The 19,512-nt window shown below is 47.7% G+C and overlaps 2 protein-coding genes across 6 annotated transcripts in view; one reads left to right on the top strand and one right to left on the bottom strand.

The window, feature by feature from the left end:
- Window positions 1-9,809: 9,809 nt before the first annotated feature.
- On the bottom strand, window positions 9,810-18,756 carry LOC108715324 (general transcription factor IIH subunit 1). Of its 5 annotated transcripts, none has more exons than XM_041561056.1 (15): window positions 18,629-18,756; window positions 17,955-18,128; window positions 17,395-17,587; window positions 16,720-16,879; window positions 16,514-16,607; window positions 16,218-16,367; window positions 15,557-15,636; window positions 14,728-14,855; window positions 14,376-14,463; window positions 14,191-14,279; window positions 12,819-12,936; window positions 12,608-12,698; window positions 11,891-12,006; window positions 11,116-11,208; window positions 9,810-10,749 (listed from the first exon to the last, which is right to left on the bottom strand). In XM_041561056.1, exons 2-15 carry the CDS (start codon window positions 18,106-18,108, stop codon window positions 10,663-10,665), a joined length of 1,641 nt encoding a protein of 546 aa, XP_041416990.1. In that variant the 5' UTR covers window positions 18,109-18,128; window positions 18,629-18,756; the 3' UTR covers window positions 9,810-10,662. The 5 variants fall into 5 exon arrangements, 4 of the variants coding, with proteins under 4 accessions (XP_041416990.1, XP_018115870.1, XP_041416991.1 ...); XM_018260381.2 differs by having other exon boundaries at window positions 18,591-18,729; XM_041561057.1 differs by lacking the exon at window positions 11,116-11,208 and having other exon boundaries at window positions 18,591-18,729.
- LOC108714951 (ATP-binding cassette sub-family C member 8) overlaps window positions 18,712-19,512 on the top strand; it is a 79,984-nt gene continuing 79,183 nt past the window's right edge. The window contains exon 1 of the mRNA XM_041561043.1: window positions 18,712-18,832. Within this exon, the coding sequence (XP_041416977.1) occupies window positions 18,775-18,832 (58 nt within the window). The 5' untranslated portion in view covers window positions 18,712-18,774. The remainder of the gene's footprint in view (window positions 18,833-19,512) is intronic.

Raw genomic sequence — 19,512 nt, 5'->3', positions numbered from 1 at the left:
ACAACTGGGGCCCTTCAAAGTCTGTACTGCCCTGGGCCCCTACTGCTACAATGACCCCCATACATAGTTACATAGTTAAATTGGGTTGAAAAAAGACAAAGTCCATCAAGTTCAACCCCTCCAAATGAAAACCCAGCATCCATCCACACACCCCTCCCTACTTTTAATTAAAATTCTATATACCCATACCTATACTAACTATAGAGTTTAGTATCACAATAGCCTTTGATATTATGTCTGTCCAAAAAATCATCCAAGCCATTCTTAAAGGCATTAACTGAATCAGTCATCACAACATCACCCGGCAGTGCATTCCACAACCTCACTGTCCTGACTGTGAAGAACCCTCTACGTTGCTTCAAATGAAAGTTCTTTTCTTCTAGTCTAAAGGGGTGGCCTCTGGTACGGTGATCCTCTTTATGGGTAAAAAGGTCCCCTGCCATTTGTCTATAATGTCCTCTAATGTACTTGTAAAGTGTAATCATGTCCCCTCGCAAGCGCCTTTTTTCCAGAGAAAACAACCCCAACCTTGACAGTCTACCCTTATAATTTAATTCTTCCGTCCCTCTAACCAATTTAGTTGCACGTCTCTGCACTCTCTCCAGCTCATTTATATCCCTCTTAAGGACTGGAGTCCAAAACTGAACTGCATACTCCAGATGAGGCCTTACGAGGGACCTATAAAGAGGCATAATTATGTTTTCATCCCTTAATGCCCTTTTTTATGCAAGACCGAACTTTATTTGCTTTAGTAGCCACAGAATGACACTGACCAGAATTAGACAACGTGTTATCTACAAAGACCCCTAGATCCTTTTCATTTAAGGAAACTCCCAACACATTGCCATTTAGTGTATAACTTGCATTTATATTATTTTTGCCAAAGTGCATAACCTTGCATTTATCAACATTGAACCTCATTTTCCAGTTTGCTGCCCAGTTTTCCAGTTTAGACAAATCACTTTGCAAAGTGGCAGCATCCTGCATGGAACCTATAGTTCTGCACAATTTAGTATCATCTGCAAAAATAGAAACAGTACTTTCAATGCCCACCTCCAGGTCATTAATAAACAAGTTGAAAAGCAAGGGACCTAGTACAGAGCCCTGCGGTACTCCACTAACAAAACTGGTCCAATTAGAAAATGTTCCATTTACCACCACTCTTTGTAGTCTATCTTTTAGCCAGTTCTCTATCCAGGTACAAATACTATGTTCCAGGCCAACATTCCTTAATTTAACCAGTAACCTTTTGTGTGGCACTGTATCAAATGCTTTAGCAAAGTCTAAGTAAATCACATCCACTGCCATCCCAGAATCGAGGTCTCTACTTACATTCTCGTAAAAAGAAATTAAGTTAGTCTGGCAAGATCTATTACGCATAAAACCATGCTGGCACAAACTCATAGTATTATGAGTTGCTATGAAGTCCAGTATCTTATCCTTTATTAACCCTTCGAAAAGCTTTCCTACCACTGACGTCAGACTAACTGGCCTATAGTTTAGAGGCTGAGAACGGGATCCTTTTTTGAATAGAGGCACCACTTTAGCAATTCGCCAGTCTCTCGGCACTATGCCAGATCTCAATGAATCCTGAAAAATTAAGTAAAGAGGTTTGGCAATCACAGAGCTAAGCTCGCTAATTACCCTGGGATGAATACCATCTGGCCCTGGACCTTTGTTAATCTTAACATGTTCAAGTCTCTTTTGAATTTCTTCATGTGTGAACCATGCATCATTAGTTGTATTACTAGAATTGGGACTGTTAAGAAGGAAACCTTCACTTACTGGTTCTTCATTTGTGTAGACAGATGAAAAATATGAGTTCAGAATCTGCGCTTTTATTTTGTTTTCATCAACCAGCTGACCCCCCTCTGATAGTAAGGGTCATTTGCTAACTCTGCGTTCCCCTATTCCTGCTTCAACTTTCTGCAAGTCATGTGACTGTACTTATTGCCTGGCACAATAACCGCAGCACCATCATGCTTTATTGCAGAGCTATAAGATATACAGTTGTGTTCAGAATAATAGCAGTCCAATATCATTAACCTAATCTATCACTGTTTTTGGAAGAAATTACAATACTTACAATTTACAATACCCTGGTATCAGCCATGTGTTGTTATGAGATAGACCCTAGCACTGATCTGCCTTTACTCTTAAACCCTTTCTAACCCCCAAAGTAGTCCCCCCGAGCAGACTGGTTATAAAGATCAGACAGACTTCCTCCATTCCAGTCATGTCCAGTCCAACCAATCAGCTCCATAAACAGGATAAATTCCAGTAAAAGGCAAAGAAACCCAAATCCTTCTACAGACAGGATTAGTTCAGTCTAATGCCAAAGCTGCTTTGGCATTTGGCAGCTGAGTCTTTAGTGCTTTCTTTTTAAGGCGGCAAGGGGATCTCGTGCTGTGTGCCACTACAAAATCTGACCTAAGGGTGAGAGCATACCGAGCCTCATAATGTGCCATGGCCCACACTTACCCCAATTGCACAATAGCACCCTAAAGGTGGCCATAGACGCAAAGATCCGCGCTAGCACCCTAAAGGTGGCCATAGACGCAAAGATCCGCTCATTTGGCGACATCACCAAACGAGCGGATCTTTCCCCGATATGCCATTAACTAGCATGTTGAGCATATTGGGGTAATCGGAACGTTCAGCCTATGGCCGTACGATCCGATTACAATGCGCAATGGGCTCCGGCGGGATCGGTCGGGTCAAAATCAAACCTGTCCGATCTACCAATCAACCGATCTCCGCCGGGCCACACACAGGACTCTGCCCCACCAGCGGCAGCTTTTTAGCACTTGTGTGAGATCTGCCCAACCTGGCATGTTGGACAGTCAGCATTGGCCCCATGAGATAAAATCTCTTGTCCGTGGGTCCCTGGAGGCCCAACCTGATTGCCTAGTATGTGTGTGCATTGCTATACAATGTTCTGGGACCAATGACAATGCCCCATGGGAGAATCAACCTGCAGCAATTACAGTGGGTTTGGTGGTAGATACAGTTAATGGGCAGGTGCCAGTCCCATGGGGATGGGCAGTTTACAGAGAGACCTGGCAGAACCATGGGCACACAGCACACTGCTCCCACTACGTCCACAGGCAATCACAGAATTTCAGTAGGTCACAGCTAATGTCACTACCTGCCCCATTGTATTTACTGCCCCAGTTGTGGCCCCCATCCCATGATGTCAGAAGGGAGGGAACCTACATACAGATCAGGAGTTTAATAAAGAGCAGCAGTGGGTTTATTGTCCGGAACCTGCCCATAGTCTGCCTGGGCCCTTATTGTCCCACTTCATTATCCTCCTATTGACAGTAGATAGGGAGGCACAAAGTGCCCCACGCACCAGGAAATAATTCCCCAGCACTTTATGGCCCCAAACAACAAAGTGTTTCCTGCTGATGAACAGGCTGAGCAGATGGTCCATCCCCTCTCCCCCCAGCAGCACCCAACTGGGCAGAGGAGCCTGGCACTGGCACCCAAACTATTGCCCCTTCCTCCCAGTGAGTTTCCTCGGTGGCTGGTGTAGATACCAATGAGTGGTGGGGATACCCCCCAGTGGGTGTCAGGCTCCTGCTGAAAAGCCCCACTCCCCCAATCTGTATCCCCTTCTATAGGACAGAAGATGAATAATTAATAGTACTGGTACATTGGCAGATAGTGGTGCCCAAGCTGGCACTCCCTGCTTCTGCCAGTGATGCCAAACTCTCCATTAAGTGCCCATTGCCCATCTCATGAGATCTGGTTGGCTGGCACATGCCCGATTGTCCGTGTTCCTGTCCATGAGCTGGAGGGGGAGTGGAGCTTGGCCTTATCCCTCACTTTCTAACACGGCTGCTGCTGTATTATTAGATCAGAGCTTACTGGCACCGGAGACACGAGCATCATTCTGTTAGCTGCCTAATTTTTCCCCCAAGTCAGCTGCCTAATTCTGCCCCTAAATCAGCTGCCTAATTCTGCTCACCAAGTCAGCTGCCTAATTCTGCCCCCCATGTTAGCTGCCTAATTCTGCCCCCAAGTTACCTGCCTAATTCTGCCCCCAAGTAAGCTGCCCCAAGTCAGTTGCCTAATGCTGCCCCCAAGTTATCTGCCTAATTCTGCCCCCAAGTTAGCTGCCCCCAAGTTATCCACCTAATTCTGCCCCCAAGTTATCCACCTAATTCTGCCCCCAAGTTAGCTGCCACAAAGTCAGCTGCCTAATTTGCCCCCATGTTATCTGCCTAATTCTGCCCCCAAGTCAGCTGCCTAATTCTGCCCCCAAGTCAGCTGCCTAATTCTGCCCCCAAGTTACCTGCCTAATTCTGACCCCCATGTGCCCCCAAGACGGTTGCCTAATTCTGTCCCCCCAAGTCGGAATCCTAATTCTGATACTGGTTCCAGGCAGGGCTGTGTATAGGAAGGGCCACCACAAGCCCAGAGGGAATACAGAGGATCAGATTTTAGTATTATAAGCTGGTCTCATAGGTTCTGCTGTTCTGGCTCTATGACCCAGTGATACACACCTTTGTACCTACACTCAGTGCTGGAACTAAAGGCAGGCAGCAAGGCGTGTGCCCAAGGGGCATGCCCCTTCCTGAACCCTATAACAAGCCCCTCCCTGAATAAAGGACCCGATATCTGCCTAGTATGTACCTGCAATATGGGGGGGGGAGTGGCCACACCAATTGTCCCATGAGAATCTAGGTATAAAATAGAAAATACAATTTATTCTCTTACATTCCCACGAACAAGCGAGTAAAAAAAGTTGTCATGTTAACCATATAAGTGCCAGTCACCACTTCTCCATGTCCCATAATCCTCCTTGCCCAGGAACACACACAGCCAATGGAAATTCAACAGTACGACTGATGGTGCCCCATAGTGTAGCAAGGGCTACATATGTGCCACTGGCTGGGGCAGGAAGGGAAGGTGGTCAAAACAATCCAATTACTTGAAATACAACTGACCCAGGAGCTGGCACATTTGGGTGGCATACAGCAGGGAAATTTGCTCGTTAAGAACTGTCTCTTATGCTCACGTCTGTTCTGCCAGAATGGAGGTCTCTCTGCAGAGTGTCAGCGAGGGTCCAGTCAACTTCACCCAGGGCACCCAGGAAACTGCTCACCTGCAGGAGAACAGACATAGTGGGCACAACTTCAGCTTGAACCCAGACTGGGCCCAAATGATAGTGAATATAATATGAGCCCATGTTATACAGGGACCAAAGGCTAATACTCACTGAGTGGCTGTAGAGGGGCAGCAGGTTCTGGAGGGCAAATGGTCAGCAGCGCTGCTCAGCTTATCCCTTGCAATACACTGTCCTGGAAAGTAAACACATGGAGCTTTGCTAAAGTCACACTGACACCCAGAACTTGGCATTAAAACCCAAATGAAAGGTCTTGTTGCCATTGGAACCGAAGAGGATGCCGCCATGTTGGTACCTGGCTGAGCTCTGATTGGATGTTGGATTGTACGGATTTGTAAATGTGCTATATCTTCTGAACCCTTCTTCTGACACCAGGTTCTTTAGAACTTCGGCCAGGCTGCTGATTAGGGGCAAAATGCAATTTAAGGACCAGAACTGACCACCTGTCTCCCCAGAAATGCACTTAGAGAGGAAGAACAAGAACTCTGTGCTGTGTCACCTTATATCCCATTATACAGTACCCCAGAATATTGATTTCTGACTGCACTGGCTATAAGAGTATGTAGATTACTGTGCCTAAGCTTACAGCACCCCTAGTGGCTCTTCGATAAAGTGGCAGCAGTGCAAGTGCCCAGATTCCATAACTGCTCACTGGGAAAAGATAGGGCTTGGGGCGGAGAAAGATGCAGATCGATAAAGTTCAGTGCTCCTGTTAATGAGGGGGATTCTTATTAGCTCACTCTATTAAAATCACCAGACATCATGTCTCTCTACATGCAGAATATGTGCAAAAGGCAGTTAATTTGTTAGATTTTGTTTGTATTTAGTGATGGGCGAATTTATTCGCCAGGCGCGAATTCGTGGCAAATTTGCGCGATTCGCCACCAGCGAATATATTGGCGAAACGCCTGCGAAAATTCGCGGCAAAAATTCGCCGGCGTCAAAAAAAATTTTTCGGGCACCAGTGTCATAAACGAGACGCCTGCGCCGTTTCACAAATTTTTCGCCGTTTCCCGAAAATTCGCCCATCACTATTTGTATTGGAATCAGTTATTTGAATGTGCTCTAATACATCTGCTCGGAAAGGAAGCCTCCCTCTAAGATATATTGGATCTGTCAATGACCATATGACACCCATCTCCTGCATGAAGAAAGAATGAAGCATAACAGATGCTGAGAGGGATAGTGAACATAACCTTGATTATTTCAGAAATAATGCAAAATTGATTGCATTTAGAAAGTTTCTTATTTCAGTATGCTGAAATGTATATTAAATTTTCATTTTTGCGCTAGTTCCCCTTTAACTACTCAGTCATGTGACTCATTCAGCTACGTATGTTTCAGCCAATCACATCATATTTTCCCTCCAGCACCAGCTCTCCCATTTTACCAGTCAGACTCCTTGCATTTGCAAACATACATTTAATACTTATACCATATTGAACAAATGACATGTGCTCCTCCCTATCCTTTTAACAGTACCCCCACCCAAATCTCCTCCCCCATTTTCCCTTCCTTTGCCCACTATCTTATCTAACCTCTCTTCCACAGAATCCTTTACTGAACCCTCCCCCCACGCCTAGTTTAAATCTCCTCCAACTCTCTAGCCATCTTCTCCCCTAAAACAGCTGCACTATCATTATTGAGGCGCAGCACATCCCTAGCAAAGAGCTTGTAGCCAATTGAGAAATCAGCCCAGTTCTCCAAAAACCCTCCTCCCTATACCAATCTCTCGCCACTCATTAAGCTTCCGCTGTCTTCTTAAAGTTGCTCGTGGCACAGGTAATGTCTCTGAGAAAATTACCTTGGAAGTCCTTGCTCTCAACTTTACACCTAGTTTTTTTAAAATCATAAAATCAACAAAATTTTAGCTGATTAACTCCTCCCCCTTAATTAGCAGACAGAGGGAATTCCCCCCAGGGGTACAAAGAAGTCCCATAATGGCCACACCCAGCTCTCGGCCATTCAGCCAGGCTTTTGCTTTACCCACTAAGCTCGGCTTTACAGAATATGAAGAAGAACCTGTAATGGGCAAAAGTGTCTTGACACTTCCTCTTATAATGGTGTGCCCTTCTGCCTGTGCCACCACTACAGTCTGGCATTTACTCATTTAGCTCCCGGGGGCCCAGTGCCACCCAATGAACTGCCTTAAAGGGATGGTTCACCTTTAAAGTAACTTTTAGTATGTTATAGAATGGTTAATTCTAAGCAACTTTTCAATTGGTCTTCATTATTTTATTTTTTTTCGTTTTTCACTGACCCGATCTAAAAACAAATGCTCTGTAAGGCTACAAAGGTATTGTTATGGCTACTTTTTACTAATCGTCTTTCTATACCGGCCTCTCCTATTCATTTTCCAGTCTCTTATTCAAATCAATCCATGGTTGCTAGGGTTATTTGGTTCCCAGCAACCAGACTGCTGAAACTGCAAACTGGAGAGCTGCTGAATAAAAAGCTAAATAAGTAAAATAATAAAAAATGAAAACCAAATGCAAATTGTCTCAGACTATCACTCTCTACATCATTCTGACAGTTAACTCAAAGATGAACAACCACTTTAATAAAAGCCTTCATCTTCCTTCTCCTTTGTCTCCTCCTTCCAAAGCGCTGGCCAATCACACGCCTGGGTGTGGTCAGAATAACAGAACCCCCCCAGGGACCTGTACCCCTGATACCCTCCAGGGATGGGCATGTGCTACTGCCAATGGGACTTGCCTCCTGTCACTCACTGCAGTTCCACTGTGGCCTTGCACCCTTGTGCTGGGAGGAGGGACGCAGGCAGGAGAGAGGGACACGAGGCGAGGGCTTGGGTGAAGGCAGTGGCAGGCCAGGGCTAGCAGAGACAAGGACCAGGCAAGAGTAGCCAATCAAGCACAGCTCATTTGGGTACAATTCCAACTACCTCAGGAGGGCTCTCCTGTGCTTCCCATACAGGCGGGAGAATTGTGGGCAGGCTGAATCTACCACTCTCCCTGACTAACTGAGCCCACAGCCTCCTGCACTATGTGAACCCCAACTCATTAACCCCAATGGGAGCCATCCTCCCCCTCGGGGCCCCAAACTGTGGGTGCTAGCCCTACATCACTCATGCCCTCATGTTAAGCTGCTCACGTCCAGTCCCACGTGGCCCTCCAGCTGCTCTATTGCTATCTACCTGCCGTGTGTACAGCTGCTGCTTCTTTGTGGGCTTCTGCCCCTTTCCACACTTGTTTCACTTCCCAATCACTTTCTGTTCTCTGTCTAAGGGCTCTAACACACGGCGGTTCCGACCTGCGCTCCCCTGCGTTCCATTTTTTGGCGTTCAGCCGCAGGGGAGCGCAGGAATAGACGCAAGTCATTATTTGAAATGGGGCTGTACTCACTCAGGCGCGTGTAGGCGCCGAACGCAGGAAAAAGTCTGAACCTGCGTTCTGCGCCTACACACGCCTGAGTGAGTACAGCCCCATTTCTAATAATTACTTGCGTCTATTCCTGCGCTCCCCTGCGGCTGAACGCCAAAAAACGGAACGCAGGGGAGCGCAGGTCGGATCGGCCGTGTGTAAGAGCCCTAATACTGAAGCCTCTTATGTTTCCAGCCGTGGGAGGGGGGTCAGTAACTGATTCATGAGTTGATTCATGTGTTTGGCCCTGTTAAGCAGAATCCCTGAGTTTCATTAAAGGCAGCTGTGAGAATTTATACAATAGTTGCATTTATATGCCCCATAGATCCTGCGGAGGAATGGAGAAACAAATAGATAATCCATTTGGAACCTGCCCCTGGATCACTGACCTGCCACACTCAAATCGACATTCAACTTTAGGGCTCTTACAGACGAGCGTTTTACCTGCGCTCCGTTTATCTGCGTTCAGCCGCAGGGGAGCGCAGGAATAGACACATTACAATTTTTCCAATGGGGCTGTACTCACACAGGCACGTTAAGGCGCCGAACGCAGGTTGAAACGCAACATGCTGCATTTTTCCTGCGTTCGACGCCTACACGTGAAAAAATTTAATGCGTCTATGCCTGCGCTCCCCTGCGGCTGAACGCAGAAAAACGGAACGCATGGGAGCGCAGGTAAAAACGCTCATCTGTAAGAGCCCTTACACTGAGATTTTGGAAAACGAGTAAAAGATAAAAGATGGAAATTAACTGGGGAAAATTCACCTTCCAAACACTTTTTTCGGTTGAGTTAGTTTCCGATTGTTCACCATAAACAAAGACTTTTTTCAATTACTTTCCATCTTTTATTTTTTTACAGTTTTCCCATAATTGCCGGTTTTAAAGTTGAATGTGCCTGTCTCTAGTGTTTCATTATGACAGCTCAGTGATGCAGACTCTGAACTGTTACAATTTGCTACATTTACTTGATACAGTTCGTTGCTCCGTTTCTCAGTAGGATCTATGGGGAATATAAGTGCAACTATTGTATCAATTCTAACAGCTGCCTTTAATGAAACTCAGGGATTCTGCTCAGCAGGGACAAACACATGGATCAATTTAGTTACAGGGTTGCTGAACCCCCCCTCCCCTTCCACAAAATGGGAAAACTCCAATATTAATAAAACACTCACAAACAGAAAGTAATCGGAAAAAGTCTTTATTATTGAGGAACTGACTGAAACCAACTGAACTGAAATAAGTTTTTGGAAGGTGCCCAAGCCCTTTTACAGGATAATAATGAGACCAAACCTAAGTAAAGCAATTACAGTTTATTAAAAAACAAAACCAGCAGTTCCAGGTTGTCTGATTGCCGTTACAGTGCCACATTAGCAGTCTGACACCCACTGGTAACATAGGGACAGATGACACAGAATGCCAATGTGTCTGCACTGGGGGATGCACGGAAATATCCAGATACACCCCCGATTCTCATTACTTCTCAATTTCTGCATAGATAGTATGGGGGTCATATGTGTCGGTAGGATCAAGTTATTCCAACATGGGGTGCGGGCATGGCACACTCCCCTCTGCGGGCAGGCGGCTCCATAACAGATGATTATCAGATCGCTGGATAGAGCAGTAACGGGGTTTAGCAGTACCCATCAGCATTCAGTTTGCTCCACAGAATCTCCTGCTGTAAAGTCACATTAGCAGCAGCACAAACCACCCACACAGCTTTGGGGATAACAGAAATGGTTAAACGGAGCAGCTGAGAGACAACGGCAGCTCTACTGAAAAACGAACAGAACAAGTAGAACCTGTAAACGGTACAACCGGGGCCCCTAGGGAAATATACAGCCGGGGACCCAAAAGAAATTTACAGCTGGGCCCCTGTGCCACAAGTCAAGATTTAATAGAAAAAGAATAAGAGTACAAAGTCTGTGGGGGTTGGTGAGAGAGAGTAGAGAGAGAGCCATGAGCAGCTGGAAAGGAAAGAGGCTCCTGAGTGAATGGACTTTGCACTTAATTCTGACTCCTGGGCTTGGTTCCGGTACCAGTCATTGTCAGGCTGCAGTGCAAGGGGTTGTGCCAGGATACCAGCCACAGGTTACCAGTCACTGGCCACAAATACACATCGGGAAGGTATTGGCCCTGGGAGGCAAGACCTCACGTCTTTTTGATCAGCCGTCGGGACTGCCACGCGTGGAACTTGGTGTAGGATGTCTGTAGCATCTCCTCCAGGTGACTGGTCAGCTACAAGGGAAAGTTAGGGAACCACTTAATTCTATATATAATGCCTAAAAGCTTTGGATCCCTTAAAATTGACAGGTTGCTGGGGGAAAATGAGCTTAGCCACTCTACAATTGGTCATTTTGTTGGTGGGAAGCTGGGAGTTGTGCAACAGCTGGGGGGGCTCTAAGTGCCCCCCCCCCAAGGGCACAGTGTCTATCTGCCACTCCCCTAAGAAAAATGTGCACCCAGTTGGAGCGGATTTTAATTTATATCCATGCAGGTTATAGGTGGGCCTGTGCATGATAAGGACCCAGACTCTAATGTACCTACCTACAGATTCACCTTCCCTATAGGCAACCAAGATAAACCACCCCCAGCTATCCTTACATTGGTCCCCAGGTACTGCTTCCGGAGCTTCTCCTGGAAAGGCCGCAGCTTTGTCACCTGAAACCGCTCCAAGTTGCTCTTCATTTTAATCACCTGCAATAACAGATACATCCAGTCACCCTGCTGGGGGGGGGATTTGGGTCAGAACTAGCTGAACTAGCTGAGAAATAAAAGCCTGTGTTTCTACAGGGACTGAAATGTCACTTATTCGTTATTTGGAGAAATGCCAAAGCTGCAACAAAAGTTAAAGGAGAACTAAAGCCAAAATAATGGGGGGGGGGGAGATCAGGAGTGAAATGCTGTATTTTATATTCTGCATTTACTGTCGGATCAGTAATGTTATAGGGCTGCAGTAATATCGCCCCGAGCAGCCCTCCATCTTCTGACGTTGTGTGTGTCAGTGGGCTCTGGGGAGATGCTATGGGGTCGGGAAAATCAAACAAAGTGATGTCCCATTGGTCATAGAAGCTGATTCTAATTATAATGCAGACTGCACTGATTTCTATGCTGCCATGTAATGTGACTTTGAATCAACCTTATACTGTTTTATTGTGTATGTGTGGGTGTGTGTATCATACATATTAGGATTAAAGGGCTGAAATCCCATTGGGTCAGTACAATAACCCATAAACATTATTTGTAGTATTTTTAGCCTCATTTTCTGTTGAGCTTTAGTTCTCCTTAAAAAACAGCACAAGGACAAACCTGTATTTAAATGTGGAATTTAGGTCCCTCCCCCAGACCTGCCAATAGAGCAGAAGTCCCTCCCCCATACCTTTTCCTCCAGGAAGGGGGAGTTCACCGGGAAGCAGGACCAGAAGTGGCGCAGCAGTTCCCCAACTGCCACATACAGGTGCTTCAGCTCTAACTGAATGTCGTTTGGCACGAGCTCTGAAACACACATTACACCCCTTACACTCTCATGCCAGTGTCTATAGCCAGGGTATTGGGTCTCATGCGTGGCTAGGGTTGCTACCTGGCTGGTATTTTACCGGCATGGCCAGTAAAAATTATGGCTGATCCCAATGTTATTAATAGGGAAAAAAGATAAATATATAGAAAGGCCGGTACGCAACCCTACGCTTGGCACAATGGGACATGCCAAGGAAGGGTGTGGAGTGCCATGAGCCAGCCTGTGCTTCTGTGTGGCTCATGTGTTAACCCTTGGCTTATCCCATGAAACCGAAGGTGCATCAGCGGGGGCCCTGAAACAGTTTATTCCACTGGTGGGGTCACAATCATGGGTCCCCAACCCAAACTGCACTGATCCGGTCTACACCACAGCTGCAGCCTCTGCCCATGCCACTATCCTTATGTTTGGTGGCAAAGCCTGTGCAGGGGCAAAAGCTCAACAGAGGGGTCCAGTCAGGGCTGTGAGGGGCATAAAGTAGGGTGGTAGGGGGGTCACAGAGCCATTGCAGGAAGTTCAAGGACAGATAACCCTTTAAAGACAAACAAATAATAAAGAATAAGATGGAGTAGCAGAACTTACGGTTTATAGCTTGCTGAGTGGCACCCTGCATCAGCGCCCCCCCCGGGGTTAGAGCAGCAGTCGTACTACTGGCAGCAGCGCTCGACAGAACCTACAGAGCAACACACAATACCCAGTAAATTGCACCCTGCTATGCACCCTGTCTCATAGCTGGGGATCATGGGTAAGGGGATAGCCACCCCTGCTGCTACCGTGTCTCCCACACACTCACCTGAGTAAGCCTTGGGGTATAGGTTTCCATTTGTAGTTGAATACTATGGAAAGAGCTGAGAATATCCTGGCTGGAGGCATATTGCTGGGACTGGACTGGGGTTGGACCATGAGAATACCTTTCATTAAAGGGGAAACAAAACCAGTGACAATGGTGTTATATATATATATATATATTATATATATATATACACCACTTTCTGTATCCCCCCCAACCTTATTCAAGAAGCCCCAACCTGACCTCCCATTGGAACCCACCAGGTCTGCTTTGCTTCTACAGTAAATTCCAGGGCAATCCCACCAATTTTCTTTCATATGGCGATTGTAACAAATTAACAAGGGAGTGGACCCAAAAACCCAAACTTCCCTCTTTTATAACTTGGAACTTTCCACCTGTTCAGATTTTCTTTTCAGGGATTCAAGCACAAAATGGGTTTCATTCCATAGGGGTTCTGGTCCAAAATCCTCATTTATTTCTTATTGGCCCTTTTCCTGTAAACTTCAACTTTGGGAAAGGCCCCAAAAAAGGTCAACTTAGTGCCTGGGGCCACTGCCAAAGGACTTGCGGGGGGTAACACACCACCCACACAAAAACAGGGGTGTCCCGGAAGTGGCCCACCCCACTGCGTACCCTTTTTAAACAGGAGGGCAGGGGAAAGAAATTTCCAGGTCTCGGGGAAGGGCCAACTGTGCCTGCTGCGGTTCTCCCACCTGGGCATTGGTCCCCCACTCTTGCGCCTCCCTATGTAAAAAAAAACACGGGGTGGGAAAAGATTAGGCCTTTTCATCCTGGAGGGTTCACACTTCCTCAACTATAGCCCGTCTTATACACCCCCCCATGGCCCCAGGAAAGAACCAAGCCCTGCACCTTCCCGTAAGAAATCTAATCAATCTGCATTAACCTTCTTTTGTAATGGAAAGTTTCCACCAGGCAGTGGGGCAAGCAGAAGGAACCCCATTAAACAGCAAATGGGGGAAAAATTATTGTGGTCCCACTTTATTTACCCCCCCCCAAAGAAAATACCACCCCCCCTTGCCCCCCAAGCAAAGCGCAGGGCCAGACTCCACTCCTTCCTGCGAAGGGGCCTGCGGCGAGCCCCAACCATTGGCGCTTGTGGGATGGTTGAAGCGCTTTATGGATGGAAGCGTTGCGTTTCTCTTTTGATGGGATTTTGGTGGCTGGGGAGGTTGAACATACACATACATACACACAAACACACTTTCTGTCCCCCCCCCCACCTATCAGCAGCCCCACCTGACCTCCCATGGAAGCACCAGTCTGCTCTACAGTAAATTCCAGGCATCACATTCTCATATGCGATGTACAATACAGGAGTGACCCAAACAACTCCCTCTTTATACTGTGAACTCACCTGTCAGATTTCTTCAGATTCAGCACAATGGGTTTCATTCCATTAGTCTGGTCCAAATCCTCATATTCTATGGCCTCCTGTAACTTCACCTGTGGGGGAGCCCAAAAGTCACTTAGTGCCTGGCACTGCCAAGACTGCGGGTAACACACACACACACAGGGGTGTCCCGAGTGCCACACTGGTACCTTTTTAACAGGAGGCAGAAAGAAATCAGAGTCTCGGGAGTTGCCATCTGTGCTGCTGGTCTCACTGCATTGGTCACTCTGCGCCTCCCTATGTAAACACGGGGGTGAAAGGATTAGCCTCATCCTGAGGGTCACACTCAACTAGCCCCTCTATACACCCCCATGGCCCAGAGAGTACAGCCCTGCACCTCCCTAGAAATTCTAATCCAATCTTCATACCTCTTTGTAATGAAAGTCCACCAGCAGTGGGCAGCAGAGAACCCATACAGCAAATGGCAAATTATTTGTGGGTCACTTAGTTACCCCCCCCCCAAAGAAATACACCCCCTGCCCCCAGCAGCAGCAGACTCACTCCTTCCTGAGGCCTGCGGCGAGCACCATGGCGCTGTGATGGTTGAAGCGCTTTATGATGGCAGCGTTGCTGTTCTCTTTGATGGATTTGGTGCTGGAGGTGGGTGGTGCTGATGAGATTCCATAGCCCTGCACAGCAACATGAATTAGCACCACCACAAGGGGGCTCCACTGACACATCATTATTCCTACTTTACTAATACACAGATTTCTATACAAAAGTGGGACATTATTGGGGTGCAGGGCAGCCATCAGGGGGGGACAGGGGGGAGAGTTGTAGGGGGCCCGAGGGTAAGGGGGGCCCGGTCACGCCACACTTACTTGATTAGCCGGGCCCCCCCTCTTTCTGATAGCTGCTGACTTCGGGAAGGCATGGACATTTATGGGGCCCTGACCACCAATTTTCTTATAATGTGTGTGTGGGGGGGGGGCCCTGGCCACCAATTTTTTTTTCTCATGTGGGTCCTAGCCACCAATATTTTTTAATGGGGGGGCCCTGGCCACAAATGTTTTTTTATGGGGGGCCCGACCACCAATATCTTTTTATTTTTTATGTGGGAACTCTAGCCACCAATATTTGTTTTGTTTTTTTTATTTTGTGGTGGGGGGGGCGGACCTGTGGGGTGGGGAGAGCGGACCTGTGGGCGGGGCTCAGGAAATTTTGTCGTATGGGGCCCTGTGATTTCTGATGGCGGTCCTGTTGGGGTGGCGCAGCCCTCTATAATTGGGCACCGCTTAGTCTCTATGCACCCACATCATCTGGCATCCCCCACTGTCCCCCAGCACTGCACACCCATCAAACTCCCCCATTATGTTCGAACATTGCGTACCTCATGCAAGCACTTATCCTCTAGTGCCATCAGATCCAGCATCGGGTTCTTCACTCCCTGAGACACCATGGACTTTAGCCCTAAGGAGAGAAGGTCCAGTGGGTGTTACTAATTGGCACCATCACCCACTTACTGACACTACATTGCCGATAAGAGGCAAATTTAGTAATTGACTCTTATGTAATTCCCTGACCCCCATTTTTAGTGTAACACAAACACAGCTGGGGGTTCCCACATGAACCCTGTATTAGTGTTACACACAGCTGGGGGTCCCACTGGAACCCTCTATTAGTGTTACACACACAGCTGGGGTCCCACTGGAACCCTGTATTAGTGTTACACACACAGCTGGGGGGTCCCACTGGAACCCTCTATTAGTGTTACACACACACAGCTGGGGGTCCCACTGGAACCCTGTATTAGTGTTACACACAAACAGCTGGGGGTCCCACTGGAACCCTGTATTAGTGTTACACACAGCTGGGGGATCCCACTGGAACCCTGTATTGGTGTTACACACACACAGCTGGGGGTCCCACTGGAACCCTGTATTAGTGTTACACACAAAGCTGGGGGATCCCAATGGAAACCTGTATTAGTGTTACACACACAGCTGGGGGTCCCACTAGTGCCCGAGATACACCCGAGTGGTATCACTTACCTTTCTCATCCATCTTGGCGCACTCGGCAAATAGGTCTTTGGCTCCAGAGTTCAGCCGATCCCGGTGGAAATAATGAGACTGGAAAAACTGCTTCCAGAAATCCTTCTCAGTCATGTTGTGCGGCACATTCTCTGCGTATTTCAGCTTCACTGTTGGGGGGCAAACACACAAATCTCGTAAAGGGGCAGATGGATATTGCCCTGGGGAAAAATAAATGTAGGGTTCATCTGTCTCCAACATTGAGCCCCTATTAAGGTTCTGGGCATAAACCCAACATGGGCAGAATCACCAGTACCTGCAGGATACGTGCGGAATACGGACTCAATGATGTCAGACGTCAGGTTGTATCTGAGTCCATTGCAGCCGTCGGTTTGTGGCCGAACATCTGCCTGGAAGGAACCAACTGATCAGTACAAAGTGTAGGCAGTAGCTCTCTCTGGATAAACTCCTGCCACATTTATATAAATAAATTACACCCAGACTGTTCCTTCCCCCACGTACCAGAAACGCCGCCGATATTCCCACGTCTTGTTTATTCACAGACACACTCTCCACTGAGCTCAGACTTAACCGATTGGCCCAGAACTCCTCGGCGCTGATCACCTGACTCACAACTAGATCTTTATACAGCTGGAATAAGACTGGATCTTCCTTCAGCATTCTGGGAAACCAGAGGGAAAAGTGAGTAACCGCAGCTCCCTGCGCATGTGTCTGTGTGCGCACTATACTCACTAATATACACAGCTCTCCTACAGTCACATGATCCCCAGATAGAAATATAGGTATAGAAACATTGGGGTAACAGTCACGCTGCAATAGTTCCAGGGGTACCCAGGGTACAAATAAGCATTAACCCCAAATCTCTCCCTTACTGACCTTCAGGCTGGGCCCCCTTAGCTCATAGCAAGGTTACAGATTTATAGAAACATTGGGGTAACAGTCACCCTGCTATAGTTCCAGGGGTACCCAGGGCACAAATAAGCACTCACCCCAAATCTCCCCCTAACTGGCCTTCAGGCTGGGCCCCCTTAGCTCATAATAGGGTTACAGATTTATAGAAACATTGGGGTAACATTCACTCTGCTTTAGTTACAGGGGTACCAAGGACACTAATAAGCACTCACCCCAAATCTCCCCCCAACTGGCCTTCAGAGGATTAGTGCCAATGACCGTTACCTGTTCTTCTCCTCCAGTTCCTTATTGGCTTTCCTCTTGAACTTGGGGAGCAGCTGCTGCAGAAGCTCTTTGACAGCATCTCGCTCTTTCATGGCAGTGGCATCGTTAGAGAAGTGGAAGTTGGTGGTCTCCCCAGAGTGGAGCATGAGCTGGAGCTGCACTTTTGCTTTCCCGTCGGGGCTGATTTTCTGACCTGAACAAAACAATAAGAATTGATGTGGGACAATAAGACGGGTCAGTATCAGCAGAAGCCACAGACATGCCCGCTGTGCAAAGGGTACATTCCATGCCTTGCTGCCCTCAGTAGAATCCTACATTGCATTACTATGGTTAAGCCTGTGATTGGTTGCTATGGGGTATCAGAGCTGCGCAGCGCACCTGTTGCACAACTCACAGAGATGAATGTAATTAAGTGTCATGTTGCCAAGACACTGACCCCTAGCAACTAGACTGACTTGCTGCCCCCGCCCCACAAACCAAATGTGCTGTTGCCATAGCAACCTCAGATGGGAAGTGCCAAGTGTAACTCCAAGCAGTCCAGCCAATCAGGAAGAACTTACATTTGATATCTGCGTACAAGTGGCTAATGATGAAGCGATCCTTGCCCTCAGGGGCCCAGGCAATCCTCTCAGCCATGAGGTAGAGGGCCCCATCCTGCTTCTTGTGCCGCACCTTCTTCACGATCAGTAAGACTTCTTCTGAGGAGGTGGCCATGTCACTACGGGCGGCAGGTCCTGCAACACATCACCAGGGGACAGCAGGGAATTATTTGGTTATGTGGTTTATATACAGCAGCCCCAAGCTTTTCTCTACTCATGCAGGAGGGCTGCTATTACTAATCATGGGGCCCAGAGCACTCACTTTACAGGGACCTCCCCCCCAGGAAACCCAATAATTAGCCCACCTGTCACCTGGGCTCCCTGGCTGGGGGGAGGCAGTGCCATCAAATACAATGGACCAATGGGACTCACATGGATAGCCACGCCCAGATACGCCCCAGTCACCGCCATGACCCACCCCAACGAGCGCCCCGCCCATTTCCCATTCCAGCGCCCCCTGCCTGTTGTACCCTCTGCCCCCCATGTGCTACTGGGATGCCCCCCAATTCCTTAGCACCAAGATCTCCTTCTCACCTCCAAGCAGCCTCCCTCCCTCCCTCCCTCAGCTTCTCTGCACACACAACCCCGTGTCCCTACCTCTCATCTTGAACCATTCCGCCCCAGAGTACCGCTACCTGCGGGCCAGTCCCGCGCCTCATAACACAGCGCGGGCACTCGGATCTCAGGTTATATTTCCAGATACTCGGCTCCTGCCGGTCAGGCTTTCCTGACGTCACACTTCTCTTATCGCGAGAGCGTGACGTCATCCGCATACATACATATGCGCCGTGACGAGTTACGCAGCCGCCTGTGGTGGGCTGGACAGATGCGGTGGTCAGGTTGGTGTTTCTATATCATTGGTGGGATCAGAGAACATTGTGCTTGGCATTATGATTCTAGGCCAGCAGGTGGCGTTGCATCACTGTTTATTTGCTCTATGGCAGAGTCTATTCTTATATCTAGAGTCTAGGGGCAGTAATGATTGGGTCGGTGACAGCCAATCGCTCCAAGGAAAAGGCTGAATGGGTAAAACACATTAGTGGCACTTAACCACGCCCACAGAGTACTGCACAGTGGGTAAGGTTCAGGGAGAGACAGTGCAATTTCAGAGATGGACCATACTTAGAGTTTGAGCAGGGGCAGTGTGACAGCTTTATTATTCTATGTAAATGTCCCTGCACTGCTGGCTCAGACACCTGAAACATTGTTGCAGAAGCAACGTGAGAATGGGAGTCATGCCTTCAAGTACATGTTTCATTAGTCAGTAGCAGCAGTGCAGTGAACATCAACAGCAATAGTTATAACACACAACTATAAAACCAGAAGAAATTCGGATGCACACCTGTTAATTGCAATCATGTCCAAGACAGTGATTTATTTGAAGCCCAAAGTATAAATCACAAAGGGGCAACGTTTCGGACCCCTCCGGGTCCTTTATCAAGCCTCTTGTGTCTTCTTCTTTGTTTTATTGGCGGGTTGCAACCAACTTTAACAGGTGCATATCGCCACCTACTGTACC

This window comes from Xenopus laevis, chromosome 4S (assembly GCF_017654675.1).
Source record: "Xenopus laevis strain J_2021 chromosome 4S, Xenopus_laevis_v10.1, whole genome shotgun sequence".
NCBI classification, from domain to species: Eukaryota; Metazoa; Chordata; class Amphibia; order Anura; family Pipidae; genus Xenopus; species Xenopus laevis.
Note: the sequence above shows the minus strand (reverse complement) of the source record. Positions and strands in the feature narration are given on the sequence as shown.